This window comes from Bubalus kerabau, chromosome 8 (genome assembly GCF_029407905.1).
Source record: "Bubalus kerabau isolate K-KA32 ecotype Philippines breed swamp buffalo chromosome 8, PCC_UOA_SB_1v2, whole genome shotgun sequence".
Classification (NCBI taxonomy): Eukaryota; Metazoa; Chordata; class Mammalia; order Artiodactyla; family Bovidae; genus Bubalus; species Bubalus kerabau.
The window spans coordinates 91147596-91166966 of NC_073631.1; the positions used below are offsets into that span (position 1 = coordinate 91147596).

At 38.5% G+C, this 19371-nt stretch overlaps 1 protein-coding gene across 3 annotated transcripts; it reads right to left on the reverse strand.

Annotated features, from left to right (window-relative positions):
* Positions 1 to 41: 41 nt before the first annotated feature.
* NDUFA5 (NADH:ubiquinone oxidoreductase subunit A5) lies at positions 42 to 18585 on the reverse strand. 3 transcript variants are annotated; one of them, XM_055590815.1, is made up of 5 exons: positions 18465 to 18585; positions 18116 to 18160; positions 13200 to 13316; positions 5886 to 5951; positions 42 to 209 (listed from the first exon to the last, which is right to left on the reverse strand). In XM_055590815.1, exons 1-5 carry the CDS (start codon positions 18483 to 18485, stop codon positions 108 to 110), a joined length of 351 nt encoding a protein of 116 aa, XP_055446790.1. In that variant the 5' UTR covers positions 18486 to 18585; the 3' UTR covers positions 42 to 107. The 3 variants fall into 3 exon arrangements, with proteins under 3 accessions (XP_055446790.1, XP_055446788.1, XP_055446791.1); XM_055590813.1 differs by lacking the exon at positions 18465 to 18585 and adding an exon at positions 18391 to 18438; XM_055590816.1 differs by lacking the exons at positions 18116 to 18160; positions 18465 to 18585 and adding an exon at positions 17974 to 18113.
* Between the last annotated feature and the right edge of the window lie 786 nt (positions 18586 to 19371).

Below are 19371 nucleotides of genomic sequence, written 5' to 3' on the forward strand. Positions count from 1 at the left end.
TTTTGTATCAGTTATCTTGATGATAAGATAATAAGGAAACATTTTTTAACATATAACAGAATATTTAATTACATCCGTCTCCTATCAACAGTGTTAGTTAATGCTGTTTATATTGGCCATTTCCATTGGCTGGCTGGAGGCTCTTCCACTAAAGGCTCCCATGGTTTCCACTGGATCATTTTTCTTGCCAGACTTAGTTCATTTTCAGCCTGTTAATAAAAGATTTTTAAAAGATCATTTGATTATATTGTTTAGAAGGTATTTACCATAGCTAATAACTGAAATATAACTATTTAGAACTACTTCATACATGTTAATACCTAATAAGCTGTTTCATCATCAAATGTGGAACATACTTAAATAAATTACCTTCATCATCATGAGTGAGAAAGGATGGCATTTGATTTTTCTGTTTGATTAAAATTTGCTTTTAGAGTGTTCAAAATTTAGTTGGTGAGTAAAGGATCCATGACATACACATATAACTAAAACAAAACTAAAATTATCATTACCTTTACTAGCTGTCATACTCAATTTTCTCATGAAGGTAAAAAAATTAGCCACAGTCTACCTAATTGATTTCATGATCCATAATAACTTTAGACCAACGATATGTAAAGCAGAGATCTACAGAATAATAGAACAGTTATATTTTTATTCATCAATTGAATCAGTTTCCTTAATCAGATTATGCTACATTTATTTTCCTTTTAAACACAATTATAACATATTTAACAAATATATTTTAGCTATCTTTTTCTTCACATTATTTTCTATAGCAAAAGATCTATGACAACTCTGGCCACTAGAAGAACACTGGAGAAGGCAATGGCACCCCACTCCAGTACTCTTGCCTGGAAAATCCCATGGATGGAAGAGCCTGGAAGGCTGCAGTCCATGGGGTTGCTGAGGGTCGGACACGACTGAGCGACTTCACTTTCACTTTTCACTTTCATGGATTGGAGAAGGAAATGGCAACCCACTCCAGTGTTCTTGGCTGGAGAATCCCAGGGACGGGGGAGCCTGGTGGGCTGCCGTCTATGGGGTCACACAGAGTTGGACACGTCTGAAGTGACTTAGCAGCAGCAGCAGAACACTGCTGAACACTTGTCAGAATATCAGAGAAGGAATTCAAACACAGAACGAGTGCTTAGTTTCTATGCCAGTGATGTAGAACAGACAAATACATATAGTGTTAACAGTCTAAAATGTATACAAACAATGAGTTAAAGAATCAGTTCAGCTCAGTCACTCAGTCGTGTCCAAATCTTTTCTACCCCATGGACTGCAGCACACCCGGCCTCCCTGTCCTTCACCAACTCCTGCAGTTTACTCAAACTCATGTCCATCAAGTCGGTGATGCCATCCAATCATCTCATCCTCTGTCATCCCCTTCTCGTCCTGCCCTCAATCTTTCCCTTCATCTTTTCCAGTGAGTCAGTTCTTCGCATCAGGTGGCCAAAGTAGCGGAGTTTCAGCTTCAGGATCAGTCCTTCCAATGAATATTCAGGTATTCATTTCCTTTAGGATGGATGGTTCAATCTCCTTGGAGTCCAAGGAGTCTTCCCCAACACCAAAGTTCAAAAGCATCAATTCTTCAGCACTCAGCTTTCTTTATACTCCAACTCTCACATCCATACAGGACTGGTGGAAAAATCATAGCTTTGACTAGACGGACCTTTGTCGGCAAGGTCATGTCTCTGCTTTTTAATACACTGTCTAGGTTTGTCATAGCTTTTCTTCCAAGGAGCAAGCGTCTTTTAATTTCATGACTGCAGTCACCATCTGTGTGATTTTGGAGCTGCTGCTGCTGCTGCTAAGTCGCTTCAGTCGTGTCCGACTCTGTGCGACCCCACAGACGGCAGCCCACCAGGCTCCGCCATCCCTGGGATTCTCCAGGCAAGAACATTGGAGTGGGTTGCCATTTACTTTTCCAATGCATGAAAGTGAAAAGTGAAAGTGAAGTCGTTCAGTAAGTGTCTGACTCTTCGTGACCCCATGGACTGCAGCCTATTAGGCTCCTCCCTCCGTGGGATTTTCCAAGCAAGAGTATTGGAACGGGTTGCCATTGCCTTCTCCGATTTTGGAGCACTCCACCCCACAAAAAAATAAATTTTCTCATTGTTTCCATTGTTTCCCCTCTATTTTCCATGAAGTAATGGGACTGGATGCAATTATCTTTTTCTGAATGTTGAGTTTTAAGCCAGATTTTTCACTCCCCTCTTTCACTTTCAAGAGGCTCTTTAGTTCCTCTTCACTTTCTGCCGTAAGAATGGTGTCATCTGCATATCTGAGGTTATTGATATTTCTCCTGGCAATCTTGATTCCAGTTTGCACTTCATGTAGCCCGATATTATGCATGATGTACTCTGCATAAGAGTTAAACAAGCAGGGTGACAACATACAGCCTTGGCGTACTCCTTTCCCGATTTAGAACCAGTCTGTTGTTCCATGTCTGGCTCTAACTGTTGGTTCCTGACCTGCATACAGATTTCTCAGGAGGCAGGTCAGGTGGTCTGGTATTCCCTTCTCTTTAATAATTTTCCACAGTTTGTTGTGATTCACACAGTCAAAGGCTTTGGCATAGTCAATAAAGCAGAAGTAGATGTTTTTCTGGAATTCTGCTTTTTCAATGATCCAACAGATGTTGGCAATTTGATCTCTGGTTCCTCTGCCTTTTCTAAATCCAGCTTGAACATCTGGAAGTTAATGGTTCACATACTGTTGAAGCCTGGCTTGGAGAATTTTAAGCATTACTTAACTAGTGAGTAAAATGATTGCAACTGTGCAGTGGTTGAACATTCTCTGGCATTGCCCTTCTTTGGGACTGGAATGATAACTGACCTTTTCCAGTCCTGCGGCCACTGCCGAGTTTTCCAAATTTGCTGGCATATTGAGTGTAGCACTTTCACAGCATCATCTTTCAGGATTTGAAATAGCTCACCTGGAATTCTATCACCTCCACTAACTTTGTTCATAGTGATGTTCCCTAAGGCCCACTTGACTTCACATTCCAGGATGTCTGGCTCTAGGTGAGTGGTCACACCATCATGATTATCTGGGTCATGAAGATCTTTTCTGTATAGTTCTTCTGTGTATTCTTGCCACCTCTTCTTAATACCTTCTGCTTCTATTAGGTCCATACCATTTCTGTCCTTTATTGAGCCCATCTTTGCATGAAATGTTCCCTTAGTATCTCTAATTTTCTTGAAGAGATCTCTAGTCTTTCCCATTCTATTGTTTTCCTCTATTTCTTTGCATTGATTGCTGAGGAAGGCTTTCTTATCTCTCCTTGCTATTCTTGGAACTCTGCATTCAAATGGGTATATCTTTCCTTTTCTCCTTTGCCTTTCACTTCTCTTCTTTTCTCAGCTATTTGTAAGGCCTCCTCAAACAACCACTTTACCTTTTTACATTTCTTTTTCTTGGGGATGATTTTGATCACTGCTTCCTATACAATGTCAGAAACCTCCATCCATAGTTCTTCAGGTACTCTGTCTATCAGATCTGATCCCTTGAATCTATTTGTCATTTCCACTGTATAATCATAAGGGGTTTGATTTAGGTCATACCTGAATGGTCTAGTGGTTTTCCTGACTTTCTTCAATTTAAGTCTGAATTTGGCAATAAGAAGCTCATGATCTGAGCCACAGTCAACTCGCAGTGTTGTTTTTTGACTGTATAGAGCTTCTCCATCTTTGGCCGCAAAGAATATAATCAATCTGATTTCAGTATTAACCATCTGGTGATGTTCATGTGTAGTTTTCTCTTGTGTTGTTGGAAGAGGGTGTTTGCTATGAGCAGTGTGTTCTCTTGGCAAAATCTGTTAGCCTTTGCCCTGCTTCATTTTGTACTCCAAGGCCAAATTTGTCTGTTACTCCAGGTATCTTTTGAGTTCCTCCTTCTGCATTCCAGTCCCCTATGATGAAAAGGACATCTTTCTTGGGTGTTAGTTCTAGAACGTCTTATAGGTCTTCACAGAACTCCAGAGTTATCTGGGGTCAGAGGTATTTATTGCTGAAATTGGGAAAATACTGATTAAAAATATCCCTTATTAAAAATATCCTTTATTAAAAATAAAAGAGTGCTCTTTTTCTGACTGCCCTGTGACCTGTTTCTCTTGAACACTCATCTTTCTCTATTTCCCCAAGTGACAGCAGGCTGGGGAGGGTTATTGTTGATTAGTAGAGAAGTTGTCTCCAATTCTGTTGCAACCCCATGAGCTGTGGCCCACCACGCTCCTCTGTCCATGGGATTTTCCAGGCAAGAATATGGAGTGGGTTGCCATTTCCTTCTTCAGGGGACCTTCCCAAGCCAGGGATCGAACCTGTGTTTCCTACATTGGCAGGTGGTTTCTTTGCCACCGAGCCACGTGGGAAGCCCAGGCTGGGGAAGGTCCATATCCTTGAATATCACTGAGGTCAGCCCTATCTCATGGAGCTCAACTCAGCTACATGTAACTCCACTCCCTCCCTCTTCTCCGGCCTTCTCATTTTTGTCATACTGGCCCTCTAGAAATGGGCTGTCCAATAACGTAGCCCTTCCTACCTATGACTATTGAGAGAGCACTAAAAATATAGCTAGTTCAAATTCAGATGTGCTGAGAGTATAAAATACATCCCAGATTTTAAACACTTAGTATTCAAAAAACTTTTTCAGTGTCTTACTTTCTATATTGATGATATGTTTCAATGATATTTTAGATCTCTTAGGTTAAATAAAACATTATTAAAATTAATTTGACCCTAATATTGCCCATGAAGATGTAAGAATTATACAGCTAACTTAAAAATACTTAGTGTACCCTAAGACTTTAATTGCATGATAAATTAATGTATCAACTAAACTAAAGTCAAGATCCAAGTGAAATCAGGTGTAAAAGAGGAACAGGAGGAAAATAATAAGTGTGCAGCAAGTTCCCGCAATACTGTATCTAGTACCATATCCACCCAGCAAAGGAATAGAAAGGCCAAGAAGACAGACCTTTGAGTGACTGAAACAGTCTACATTTATAGAAAGCTATCTGAATGCTCCACTCCTCTTTTAGGAGAGACCTCCAACAATTCTTTTGAATTTGTGTATCATTGGTATATCATTGTATATCACGTATATCACTGTACAATTGTATATATGTCACTGGTAATATACTTTGATAAAAAGGAAGAAAAAATAAGAAATGGTTACAGTTTTTAAAAATATTAGATGAAACATACTTGAATGTTTATTAGATTCTTATAAGGGGAAGACATTCTAAACCTATAATATTGGAAAAGAGGGCAGATTGTAGGGGAGGTGAGAAAGGGGAAGGTGATTTTACCAAATAAAAAATTTAAAAATCTCTACATATGGGAGAAAATATTCAACTAAAGTCAAAAGGCAAAGACAAACTTAAAAAAAAAAAAAAAAAAACAGATAATATAGCAAAAATTAAAGGCTAATATTTTATTACAAAAAAAAAAAAGCTTGGGACTTCCCTGGCCTTCCAGTGATTGGGATTTCATGCTTCTACTGCATGGGGTGCAGGTTTGATCCCTGGTTGGGGAATTAAGATACCTTCATGCCATGCAACACAGTCAAAAAAAAACTCAAAAAAGAAAATATAAACACAGTAAAAACATTAAAGATATAATTTACAAAATATGAAATACAAAACAAAGACATGCACTATAAAAATTTAACCTTCAATAGTCAAAATAATAAATATTTAACTGACAAGCATGTCAGAAGTATGTATTTGCTTATGTGACTAGTCTTATATTTGATGAGTTGATATAAATTAAAAACTTTAGTTGTCCTTTCTTTCTGGAAAGTCAGTTTTATACCTCTATACATTGTGCCTTTGAACACTTAAAGCCAAATATCTGAATGCTCAATTTTTTCTTTACCTGAAGAATCACCTCTTCTATTTGGCCACCCTGCAGTCGCTCTTCTAGTTTTTTAACATCTGGTTCCTATAATTTAAGGAGAAAAGAGAAAAACATATTTAAACAAAGCAGCACAAAAAGCAATTAATGTGACAGACATAATTAACTTTTCTTTCACTGTACCGTTGCTACTTTTTACCAAATATCTGGTGAAAAGCCATTTTGTCTCTCTACTATTTTATTGCTTTTCTGTCTTAATATTAAAAGGGTTAAACATTTAATGATATGCTTATCAAGGGTAAGAATATGATGTTTAATTCAGTTTTTCTGAAATAGAGATTTTAAATAATGCTTTATTCTCTGAGTATTTCCTATCCCTTAAACATTAGCATTAAAAATAAATGCTACCCTATGACCCAGAACTCTACTCCTGGATAGATATCAAACAGAAATGCATAGTACATTAATCAAATGACAGGTTCAAGAATGTTCAAAGTAGCACAAATTACAGCTCCAAACTAAAAACAATCCAAATGACCATAATGGAATAAATTATTATATTTGAATATAATACCATAGAGCAAGAGGATAAACAAACTAAGACTGTACACAACACAGATAATTCTCTCAAACATAATATTAAGCAAAAGAAACCAAATACATATTGATGATTCCACTAATAAAAAGTTCAAAACCAGGCAAAATGAATTTGTGGTATTAGAGGTAAGAAGAGTAGCTATCTTTAGGAGGGTAATAACCTTGAGGGTAAAGAAAGGGTTTGGGCATTCTGGAATTGTTCTCTTTTTTGATTTGGTGTTGACACGTGGATTGCTTTGTGAAAATACATCAAGTTCTATACTTATGACTTCTGCACATTTATTTCTGTGTATTATTCAATAAAAGGTTTTGTAAAGAGAGATGTTAATACAGTAACTAGAACATTCAGTAATATATATTTATTTTCTAGTAGACTACACTTTTTGAGAGTCAGAAACCATGTCCTATATATACATGTGCAAATGTAAACAGGGTATTTTCTTGGCTTAATAAATAGAATGAAAAGAGGGAGGGAAAAAAAAGTTATTTTCTATAGGAATTGGCATCTGTCTCAGGGCGTCTGCTGGCTGACCCAAGGCATCTGTATGCCATGTTCCTCGCCTTTCATCAAAGTCTTCACTCATACATCTTCTTAATGGGGAGTACTCTGATAATATATACAGTGGTAGGCTGGAACAATGCCACACAAAATGCACATGAACTAGTCCCTGGAATCTGTGAATGTTACCTTATATGGCAAATACTTTGCAGATGTGAGTACAGATCTTGGAATGGGGAGATTATCCCAGATTATCTGAATGGGCCCTAAATATGAATACAATCATATGTGAACTTGTAAGATAGAGGCAGAGAAGAAAGTACCGTGGCCACAAAGGCAAAGACTGGAATGACTTAGTCATAAGGAATACCAAAAGTCCACCACTCCTTAAAGAGGCAAGGAATGAATTCTATCCTAGAACCTCCAAAGGGAGTGCAGGCCTGCTGACACCTTGACTTGGGCCCTAATACTACTCATTTTAGACTTCTGGCTTCCAGAAATGCAAGACAATAAATTTCTGTTGTTTTAACTCATCAAGGTTGTTGTAATTTGTTATAGCAGTCATAGGAAACTAATACATACTGTAACACCCCTCATCACCCTAGTACCTCCTATACATCATTCTTCCTTCCTTAATTTCCTTCACTTTATACTACATTCTAACATACTATGTATGCAATGTACTTCTTTATTCACTTATTTATTTATTTGCCTCCCATCATTAGTGTATAATCTCCAAGGCAGGAGTTTTTATGTTTTGTTCATTGCCATGTAGGCACTAGCTTCCATGCCCAGAACCATGTGGTATGTGACAGACATGCAGTAAGTGTCTCCTGAACACATACAAAATAGAAAAGGAAAAAGAAAGCAGATGAATGGTTTGATTAAGACTGTTTTAACTCAAAATGACTGAGCTATGAAGCCTAAAAAGGGAAGCTGGTCATTACTGTAAAGACCCAAGGGGAAGAATATAAAGAAAAGGAATATTCAACATTATTTTCAACTCAGGAAAAACCTGTGTTGGAAAAACAATTGAAAATTTGTCTTACTTGAGTCAATAATGTGATTTTTATTTACTAACAGTGTAATGCCACCAAGCTTAATAAGGTACCATGGACTGAATGCTCCCTATATGCTTGCAACTGTGTTAAGCAACTGTACATATATCACCCATTCAGTGCTAACAAGTGATGAATGAAGGTATTATTATACCCATGTTATAAATGAAATTGAGACAGAATATGGGCCATATGCCAACTCACCAAGTAAGTATTAGATCTGAGATGAAAATTTTGCAAAGGCCACAAACCAATGCTTTTCACCAATATGCTATTACTATCTCCCTAGTATAATCTGGGTGGAAAAAATTATTTTTATTTCCATTTTAAATTTAGTAAATATAAACTTTATAATCATTATAACAGTCAGTGAAGATTCTATGACTCTATTGGGGGGTGTAAAATCTGTGCTGATTTTATCAAACAGGATTCAGCAATACAGATTATTAATAATACAGTGCTTGATGTTCTTAAAAACTATTTGTAATAGGCACTTTGGATAAACAAACATTTCTAAGAAACTTATTAAATGTCAGGCACTAAGCTAGATTTTTGAGATAAAAAGAAAAATGCAATCTACAAGTAGCTTATAGACTACTACTGCTGCTGCTAAGTCACTTCAATTGTGTCAGACTCTGTGCGACCCCACAGACGGCAGCCCACCAGGCTCCGCCGTCCCTGGGATTCTCCAGGCAAGACCACTGGAGTGGGTTGCCATTTCCTTCTCCAATGCATGAAAGTGAAAAGTGAAAGGGAAGTCGCTCAGTCGTGCCCGACTCTTGGCGACCCCATGGACTGCAGCCTACCAGGCTCCTCCGTCCATGGGATTTGCCAGGCAAGAGTACTGGAGTAAGGTGCCATCGCTACTGACGTTATAAAAAGCTTCACAGAGAAAGCAACAGATCTTGAGAGCTGAGTAAGAACTGCCTGGTAGAGAAAGCAAGGGTATTACAGGAAGGAGGAACAGAAAATACAAAGAAACCAAAAATAAAATCACATGGAATTCATATAACTGTCAACAGGCTTGCATTAGTGAAGCATAGTGTACAAAACAGGAAATGACAAGGTAAGATTGAGAAGATAACTGACAGCCAGATCTTAGGGGGCTTCCAAACGATGATAAGGGCTTTATCTTCTACGCCACTGGTTCCCAAACCTGGCTATACAGCAACATCATGCAGATAAAGGTAGCTAGATGGTTAACCAGCCAAGCATAAATTCTTAAACTCAGCCTTTGAGAAAACACCAAACAGGAAACCAAAATAAAATATGATGGAACTATACACAGCCAATTTAGTTATAAGACAACTGAAATAAGACAACAGGTCAGAGGAAAGAATTTTAGAACTAAGTGAAAGCAATAACAGTGAACTATTCTTTGTCTGACACTGGCAAAAGCAAAGGAAACATAAGGATAAGTTTTCTTTTAAGGTAAGAAAAAGCTAAATACATTTTGAGGTTAATTGAAAGATGATGATAAAATGGGAGACTAAAAGAAAAACAAAGAAATAATTAAAGGGGAGAAAGGTTACAGAGAAAAACAAAAGATAAGACTCTACACATGGACATCACCAGACAGTCAACACCGAAATCAGATCAATTATGTTCTTTGCGGCCAAAGATGGAGCTCTATACAGTCAACAAAAACAAGACTGTAAGCTGACTGTGGCTCAGATCATGAACTCCTTATTGCCAGATTCAGACTTAAATTGAAGAAAGTCAGGAAAACCACTAGTCCATTCAGGTATGACCTAAATCAAACCCCTTATGATTATAATACAGTGGAAATGACAAATAGATTCAAGGGACTAGATCTGATAGACAGAGTGCCTGAAGAACTATGGATGGAGGTTTCTGACACTGTACAGGAGTCAGTAATCAAAACCATTCCCAAGAAAAAGAAATGCAAAAAGGCAAAACGGTTGTGTGAGGAGGCCTTACAAATAGCTGAGAAAAGAAGAGAAGTGAAAGGCAAAGGAGAAAAGGAAAGATATACCCATTTGAATGCAGAGTTCCAAGAATAGCAAGGAGAGATAAGAAAGCCTTCCTCAGCAATCAATGCAAAGAAACAGAGGAAAACAATAGAATGGGAAAGACTAGAGATCTCTTCAAGAAAATTAGAGATACTAAGGGAACATTTCATGTAAAGATGGGCTCAATAAAGGACAGAAATGGTATGGACCTAATAGAAGCAGAAGGTATTAAGAAGAGGTAGCAAGAATACACAGAAGAACTATACAAAAAAGATCTTCACGACCCAGATAATCACGATGGTGTGACCACTCACCTAGAGCCAGACATCCTGGAATGTGAAGTCAAGTGGGCCTTAGAAAGCATCACTACGAACAAAGCTAGTGGAGGTGATGGAATTCCAGTTGAGCTATTCCAAATCCTGAAAGATGATGCTGTGAAAGTGCTGCACTCAATATGACAGCAAATTTGGAAAACTCAGCAGTGGCCGCAGGACTGGAAAAGGTCAGTTATCATTCCAATCCCAAAGAAAGGCAATACCAAAGAATGCTCAAACTACTGCACAATTGCACTCATCTCACACGCCAGTAAAGAGATGCTCAAAATTCTCCAAGCCAGGCTTCCACAATGCGTGAACCGTGAACTTCCAAATGCTCAACCTGGTTTTAGAAAAGGCAGAGGAACCAGAGATCAAATTGCCAAATCCATTGGATCATCAAAAAAGCAAGAGAGTTTCAGAAAAACATCTACTTCTGCTTTATTGACTATGCCAAAGTCTTTGACTGTGTGGATCACAATAAACTGTGGAAAATTCTGAAAGAGATGGGAATGCCAGACCACCTGGCCTGCCTCCTGAGAAATCTGTATGCAGGTCAAGAAGCAATAGTTAGAACTGGACATGGAACAACAGACTGGTTCCAAATAGGAAAAGGAGTATGTCAAGGCTGTATATTGTCACCCTGCTTATTTAACTTATATGCAGAGTATATCATGAGAAACGCTGGGCTGGATGAAGCACAGCTGGAATCAAGACTGCTGGGAGAAATAACAATAACCTCAGATATGACACCACCCTTATAGCAGAAAGCGAAGAAGAACTAAAGAGCCTCTTGATGAAAGGGAAAGAGGAGAGTGAAAAAGTTGGCTTAAAAGTCAACATTCAGAAAACTAAGATCATGGCATCTGGCCCCATCACTTCATGGCAAATAGATGGGGAAACAATGGAAAAAGTGACTTATTTTTTTTTGGCTCCAAAATCACTGCAGATGATGACTGTAGCCATGAAATTAAAAGATGCTTGCTCCTTGAAAGAAAAGCTATGACCAACTTAGACAGCATATTAAAAAGCAGAGACATTTCTTTACTAACAAAGCTCTGTCTAGTCAAAACTATGGTTTTTCCAGTAGTCATGTACAGATGTGAAAGTTGGACCATAAAGAAAGCTGAGTGCCAAGAACTGATGCTTTTGAACTGTGGTGTTGAAGAAGACTCTTGGGAATCCCTTGGACTGCAAGAAGATCCAACCAGTCCATTCTAAAGGAAATCAGTCCTGAATACTCATTGGAAGGACTGATGTTGAAGCTGAAACTCTAATACTTTGGCCACCTGATGCAAAGAACTGACTCATTGGAAAAGACCCTGATGATGGGAAAGACTGAAAGCGGGAAGAGAAGGGGAGACAGAGGATGAGATGGTTGGATGACATCACCAACTCAATGAACGTGAGTTTGAGTAAATTCCGGGAGTTCTTGATTGACAGGGAGGCCTGAGGTGCTGCAGGCCATGGGGTCGCAAAGAGTCAGACACAACTGAGCAACTGAACTGAACTGAACTGAAGGTTATGGAGAAGGAAAGACAGAGACAGAGTAGAATACACAGATGAAGAGGTTCACCTCATGAAAAAAAAAAGTGAAATTTCTTATTTAGAGATGGGAGAAAATGCATCAGCCAATTTTCCTTAAGGAGGATTGAAAAGAAATGTTAATATCTCCCTTAGATACATAAAATCTGCAAATTACTTCCAGATCTGCCAAGAAAGAACAGAAGTTCCAAATCAAATTGCACTGTTTTGCCATATACCTGCAGAAAATATAAGAATTTCCTCTGGACTACAGAGGTTGGTGATTTAATAATAAGAAAACTTTATTAGAGCCACTTACTACATGCATGTAAATTACTTTGGGGATTTATGGACATTACTTTGGATAATAACAAAAGTCCATGAAGTAACTGCTAGTGTGGAAATTTACTAAGAATGCAATATAGTTTGTTATAAAAGAAGTGGCAGCAGTCTATTGTGTGCCTGTCTAGGGTCTATGATTCCGAAGCTGTAAAATGCTTCTATTAATCTACCTGGGCTGCCATAACGAAATACCATACATAGACTGGATGGCTCCAATGAGAAAAATTTATTTTCTCACAATTCTGGAGACTGGAGTCCAAGGCCAAGGTACAACAGAGCCAGCTTCTGGTGGGAGCTCTCTTCCTGGCTTATACACATTGACCTTCTTGCTGTGTCCTTACATGGAAAAGAATGCCAACTCTCTGGTGTCTCTTCTTCAAACAAGAACTCTCTGGTGTCTCTTCTTATAAGGACACTAATCCTATTGGATCAGGTACCACTCTTATGCTCTCATTAATTTTAATTACTCCTCACTGGAGGTTGGGGCTTCAAAATATGAATCTGGGAGGACACATTCAGTCCATAACAATGCTCAATATAATTTCTGGCAGTTAAGAAACTAACTTGGTCCTCTTTTTTTTTTGTAACGAAGCACTTTTTAAAATAGCTAGTCCTGACAGGTGTTAAAACATACATTTTTTCAGTTTTACTTTCATTCTTCTCTACTCTAAAACTAGAAAAATTAAATAAAGATTGATGTATCGATAGATAAGAGGTAAAAGATCAATAAAGGACTCGACAGGTAACAGAGGTAAAATAAAGTTATAATGTTAATGTAAGGAAGGGACTTGATCTTATTCTTTCAATGCTGTGTTTAGTAGTGCTTGTGATATAAAAAGTATTCAGGTAGACAGGAGTCTGATGAATGAAAGGGAGAAACAATGGAAGAAATACATGAATGAAAGGAGAATAGAAATGAGAGAGGTAAGTATACAGAATATGCAAAAACTAATCAAGTTAATTTGCTTTGTTAAATGTTGCACTGCATACCAAAAATCCTAGAAAAACAAACCAAGTTAGCTACTTACCGCTTTAACCATACTCAGCTTCTCATTTGTAATCTGTTCTGTATATTTTCTATACGCTGCATTTTTAGGGATGTGTCCAAGAACATCAAGAATTTTTGTATACAATATTTTTAGCCTCTGAAAAGACAACATACATATTTCCAGTTTAAAATATCACCAAAGATTTAAAAGTTTCACACATGATATTTAAAAAAAAAATTCACATCTGTTTTTAAAGAAAGCATTTAATTATTCCTTGCTGCAATTTCTTCTTGTTTATGCTTATCTACCCCCTTTTGCTGCTGCCACTCAGTCACTCAGGTGTGTCCAACTCCTTGTGACCCTTTGTACTGTAGCCCACAGGCTGCTGTGTCCATGGGATTTCCCAAGTAAGAATACTGGGGTGGGTTGCCATTTACTCCTCCAGGGGATCTTCCCCATCCAGGGATCAAACCCTGGTCTCCTGCATTGGCAGGTGGATTCTTTATCACTGAGCCACAGGAAAGTTAATTTAGCAGATTCGAATTCCCAACAGTACATTAATAGTAAGTATAATGTTTGCAGTGGGTTTGTCATATATAGCTTTTATTATGTTGAGTTATGTTCCTTCTGTTCCTGCTTTCTGGAGAGTTTTTATCATAAATGGATGTTGAATTTTGTCAAAGGCTTTCTCTGCATCTATTGAGATTATCCTCAATGGTGAAAAATTGAAAGCATTTCCTCTAAAGTCAGGAACAAGACAAGGGTGCCCACTTTCACCATTACTATTCAACATAGTTTTGGAAGTTTTGGCCACAGCAATCAGAGCAGAAAAAGAAATAAAAGGAATCCAAATTGGAAAAGAAGAAGTAAAGCTCTCACTGTTTGCAGATGACATGATCCTCTACATAGAAAACCCTAAAGACTCCACCAGAAAATTACTAGAACTAATCAATGACTATAGTAAAGTTGCAGGATATAAAATCAACACACAGAAATCCCTTCCATTCCTATACACTAATAATGAGAAAACAGAAAGAGAAATTAAGGAAACAATTCCATTCACCATTGCAATGGAAAGAATAAAATACTTAGGAATATATCTACCTAAAGAAACTAAAGACCTATATATAGAAAACTATAAAACACTGGTGAAAGAAATCAAAGAGGACACTAACAGATGGAGAAATATACCATGTTCATGGATTGGAAGAATCAATATAGTGAAAATGAGTATACTACCCAAAGCAATCTATAGATTCAATGCAATTCCTATCAGGCTACCAACAGCATTCTTCACAGAGCTAGAACAAATAATTTCACAATTTGTATGGAAATACAAAAAACTTCGAATAGCCAAAGTGATCTTGAGAAAGAAGAACGGAACTGGAGGAATCAACCTACCTGACTTCAGGTTCTACTACAAAGCCACAGTTATCAAGACAGTATGGTACTGGCACAAAGACAGAAATATAGATCAATGGAACAAATAGAAAGCCCAGAGATAAATCCACGCACATATGGACACCTTATCTTTGACAAAGGAGGCAAGAATATACAATGGATTAAAGACAATCTCTTTAACAAGTGGTGCTGGGAAATCTGGTCAACCACTTGTAAAAGAATGAAACTAGAACACTTTCTAACACCATACACAAAAATAAACTCAAAATGGATTAAAGATCTAAACGTAAGACCAGAAACTATAAAACTCCTAGAGGAGAACATAGGCAAAACACTCTCTGACATACATCACAGCAGGATCCTCTATGACCCACCTCCCAGAATATTGGAAATAAAAGCAAAAATAAACAAATGGGACCTAATTAACCTTAAAAGCTTCTGCACATCAAAAGAAACTATTAGCAAGGTGAAAAGACAGCCTTCAGAATGGGAGAAGATAATAGCAAATGAAGCCACTGACAAACAACTAATCTCGAGAATATACAAGCAACTCCTACAGCTCAACTCCAGAAAAATAAATGACCCAATCAAAAAATGGGCCAAAGAACTAAATAGACATTTCTCCAAAGAAGACATACAGATGGCTAACAAACACATGAAAAGATGCTCAACATCACTCATTATCAGAGAAATGCAAATCAAAACCACTATGAGGTACCATTTCACATCAGTCAGAATGGCTGCGATCCAAAAGTCTACAAGTAATAAATGCTGGAGAGGGTGTGGAGAAAAGGGAACCCTCTTACACTGTTGGTGGGAATGCAAACTAGTACAGCCACTATGGAGAACAGTGTGGAGATTCCTTAAAAAACTGGAAATAGAACTGCCTTATGATCCAGCAATCCCACTGCTGGGCATACACACTGAGGAAACCAGAAGGGAAAGAGACACGTGTACCCCAATGTTCATCGCAGCACTGTTAATAATAGCCAGGACATGGAAGCAACCTAGATGCCCATCAGCAGATGAATGGATAAGAAAGCTATGGTACATATACACAATGGAGTATTACTCAGCCATTAAAAAGAATACATTTGAATCAGTTCTAATGAGGTGGATGAAACTGGAGCCTATTATACAGAGTGAAGTAAGCCAGAAAGAAAAACACCAATACAGTATACTAACACATATATATGGAATTTAGAAAGATGGTAACAATAACCCTGTGTACGAGACAGCAAAAGAGACACTGATGTATAGAACAGTCTTATGGACTCTGTGAGAGAGGGAGAGGGTGGGAAGATTTGGGAGAATGACATTGAAACATGTAAAATATCATGTATGAAACGAGTTGCCAGTCCAGGTTCGACGCACGATACTGGATGCTTGGGGCTGGTGCACTGGGACGACCCAGAGGGATGGAATGGGGAGGGAGGAGGGAGGAGGGTTCGGGATGGGGAACACATGTACACCTGTGGCGGATTCATTTTGATATTTGGCAAAACTAATACAATTATGTAAAGTTTAAAAATAAAATAAAATTTAAAAAAAATAGTAAGTATAATCATAAACATACCAAGTAATGAAAAATTTTTCTTTATTATTTCTTTGTATTTGAAATTTGTTTTAGTTTAATTGTGTAACACCATAGGTGAAATACCTAATTTCATTCATATATATTCACCATATATATGAATAAGCAAAACCAACCTTGAGGGCCTCTAAGAATCATTTTTATTAAAAAGTACTCTGCATATTTAGACTTTATACTTGACTATGATGTTCCATAATAGAGAGTATTTTACTATACTAATATAGAGCTTGTCAGATAACATACAATCTGAATTGTGTGTGGGGGGGGTGGTTTAGCCTCATTTTTTAATTTAAGGGTATGACAATACAAGGTCTTGTAAGAGACTTAGGTTCTAAAATGGGGGTGTTAATATCATCAATTTCAAAGGATACTGTATAACTTAGAGCAGTACCTGGCACACATTAAGTTTCAATAAATAACAGCATTATTATTCTATTGGGGAAAGAGAGTCCATTAGCAGATATCAGAGGTTTCCTAGAAAAGGCAGCAAATGAGACAGACATGGAGGGATGGCAGAACTGAGACACTTGAAGATGTTAGAAAAGGCAATCTTACACACAACATACATACAGAAGACTGAATGGCAGAAAATATAGGGAGCATTAAGTAATTAGTACATAGTTCTACTTCCCTACAACTGTGTTGTCCAATATAGCACCCACTAACTAAATTTGGCCATTAAGCACTTGAAATGTGACGATTCTGAACTAATATGTGCTGTTAACTACACACTAGATTTTGAACATTTAGTATGAAAAGAAGACTATAAATATTAATTTTTTATATTGATTATATATTAAAATGGGCTTCCGTGGTGGCTTATACAGTAAAGAATCTGCCTGCAAAGCTGGAGACCCAGGTCTGATCCCTGGGTGGGGAAGATCCCCTGGAGAAGGAAGTGGCTACCCACTCCAGTATTCTGGCCTGGAGAATTCCATGGACAGAGGAGCCTGACAGGTCCTGGGCGGCATAAAGAGTTGGACATGACTGTGCAAATCACACACACACACACATATTGAAATGGTAATATTTTGATATGTTGGTTAAAATATATATATATATATTAATCCTTTCTTTATTAAAAAAGTAATTCCTAGAAAATTTTGAACTATTAATACAAACATAGTTTACATTTATGACTCGCATTATATTTTCATTGGACAGCATGAGGCTAGAGTTTAGTACACATAGGAAAATGCTTAGGAGATAAGGTTAGAGAAAAAGCAAATCAGGTTGTATGTGGGTTCTGCATGTCAAAGAAAGCTTTACTCTGGGGCTTTATTCTGTGGGCAATTAAAAGATTTATGGAAATTCTGATTAGATATGTGCCTCAGAAAAATTAATATGGCACTAGTGAGTTAAAATAAAATGATAAAAGAGCAACAGAGAAGACCAGTAACAAAGTTGTTGCAATTCTCTAAACAAGAACAAGGGACTAAACTGTAGTAATGACAGCAGGAAGAGGAAAAAAAGAGGAGAGAAATGGCGTGATTATGGAGGGAGGAAAAAGATCAAGGGAGGTTTTTTGTTTTTTATGGAAGCATGACAATATTAGCGGGAAAGTCCCACTAGAAGGGAAAACTGATGACAAAAGGGTGCAACTCCTAGAGAGCTATCTTAGGTAATCGAAAGTGTATAGAATCTAAGGCACTTAAAAAAAGTGAGGCAGGGGAGAAAGGTGGGAAAATGGGGAGAACACTCACAGAAGTACAAGTGACAACACGAGAATGCAACGGAAAAAATCAACAAGAAAAGTGATTTGAGAACGAGACCATGGCAACAAAAACAATAAAAAGTGGCACCAAATCAACGACGTACTAAATACCGCTGTCTTAAAGAGTTCATGCCGACTTGAAATCCGGAGCCGGAAACATCCGTATTCCGTTAACCACTCAAAAAACAAGGTCGCGGGGCTCTAGGCTTCCTTGGAAATTCAGGAAGGAAGGAAAGAGGTACATACCTCATGTGGAGTTTCACAAACAGCCAGTCCCACCAGGCCAGTGGTCTGTTCAAAAACCAAACAAGATTCAAGCTGTTAACTACAATTCCGAGGGTTCCCACGCTAAGAAAAGCAAAACCATCACTGTCTTGGCTAAAACTGGCCTAAAACCAGCTACCGGTGTCTCAGAACCTCTGGTTCGGAGTTTTTTCCTGCCTCTCCAATCGAGGCCGCTAAACTGGTCACCCCTAGGGGCACAGCAAAATGAGTCTCCAAGAAGTATCGCTAACCCGCACCAGTTCAGGCCACCACCCGCGGACTGACTCCATTCCCGCAGTCTAACTCCAGCAGTGACCTCCACCGGTCTCACCTTCTTCAGGAAGCCCGCCATGACAGCGCCGAGAAGCCGGGACGCGCAGCCCTCTGGGAACCTCTCTCAGACCCGCTCAATCCACCGCCGAGGCCGCCGCTCCGTCACCTTGGAAACAGCTTGGCCCCGCCCGCTGAGGCTTTGCCGGGGAGCAAAAGGCGTTGCACCGCCCACTCCTATGAGGAAAACTGATGCCTGAGCAAGGAGTGCACAAGTCTCTCAATCAAGCACAATCAGGGAAAGAGTTCTCTTAGATGTCTCTCGTCTCAGTTCCTGTACCTTTACAAAGATCTATTGAACATCCATTGTGTGTTCGTTTCTGGGACAGAATTTGTACGACAGGATCTCACATCCCGGAATTCACAGAACAATGACCGAAACACGCGTTAATAAGTAATGGGGTAAGTGTTCCAAATGGGGAAACAGTGGAAACAGTGTCAGACTTTATTTTTCTGGGCTCCAAAATCACTACAGATGGTGACTGCAGCCATGAAATTAAAAGACGCTTACTCCTTGGAAGGAAAGTTATGACCAACCTAGATAGCATATTCAAAAGCAGAGACATTACTTTGCCAACAAAGGTCCATCTAGTCAAGGCTATGGTTTTTCCACTGGTCATGTATGGATGTGAGAGTTGGACTGTGAAGAAGGCGCCGAAGAATCGATGCTTTTGAACTGTGGTGTTGGAGAAGACTCTTGAGGGTCCCTTAGACTGCAAGGAGATCCAACCAGTCCATTCTGAAGGAGATCAGCCCTGGGATTTCTTTGGAAGGAATGATGCTAAAGCTGAAACTCCAGTACTTTGGCCACCTCATGCGAAGAGTTGACTCATTGGAAAAGACTCTGATGCTGGGAGGGATTGGGGGCAGGAGGAGAAGGGGACGACAGAGGATGAGATGGCTGGATG

Bases quoted from the DNA above. Each gene is read 5' to 3' on its own strand.
- NDUFA5 (XM_055590813.1), bottom strand. From the start codon at position 18,423: ATGGAGTCAGTCCGCGGGTGGTGGCCTGAACTG. The intron at 18,161-18,390 runs GTGCGGGTTAGC...GTTTTTGAACAG, and splicing joins GCGGGTGGTGGCCTGAACTG to ACCACTGGCCTGGTGGGACT. The intron at 5,952-13,199 runs GTAAGTAGCTAA...CTTAAATTATAG, and splicing joins AGCTGAGTATGGTTAAAGCG to GAACCAGATGTTAAAAAACT.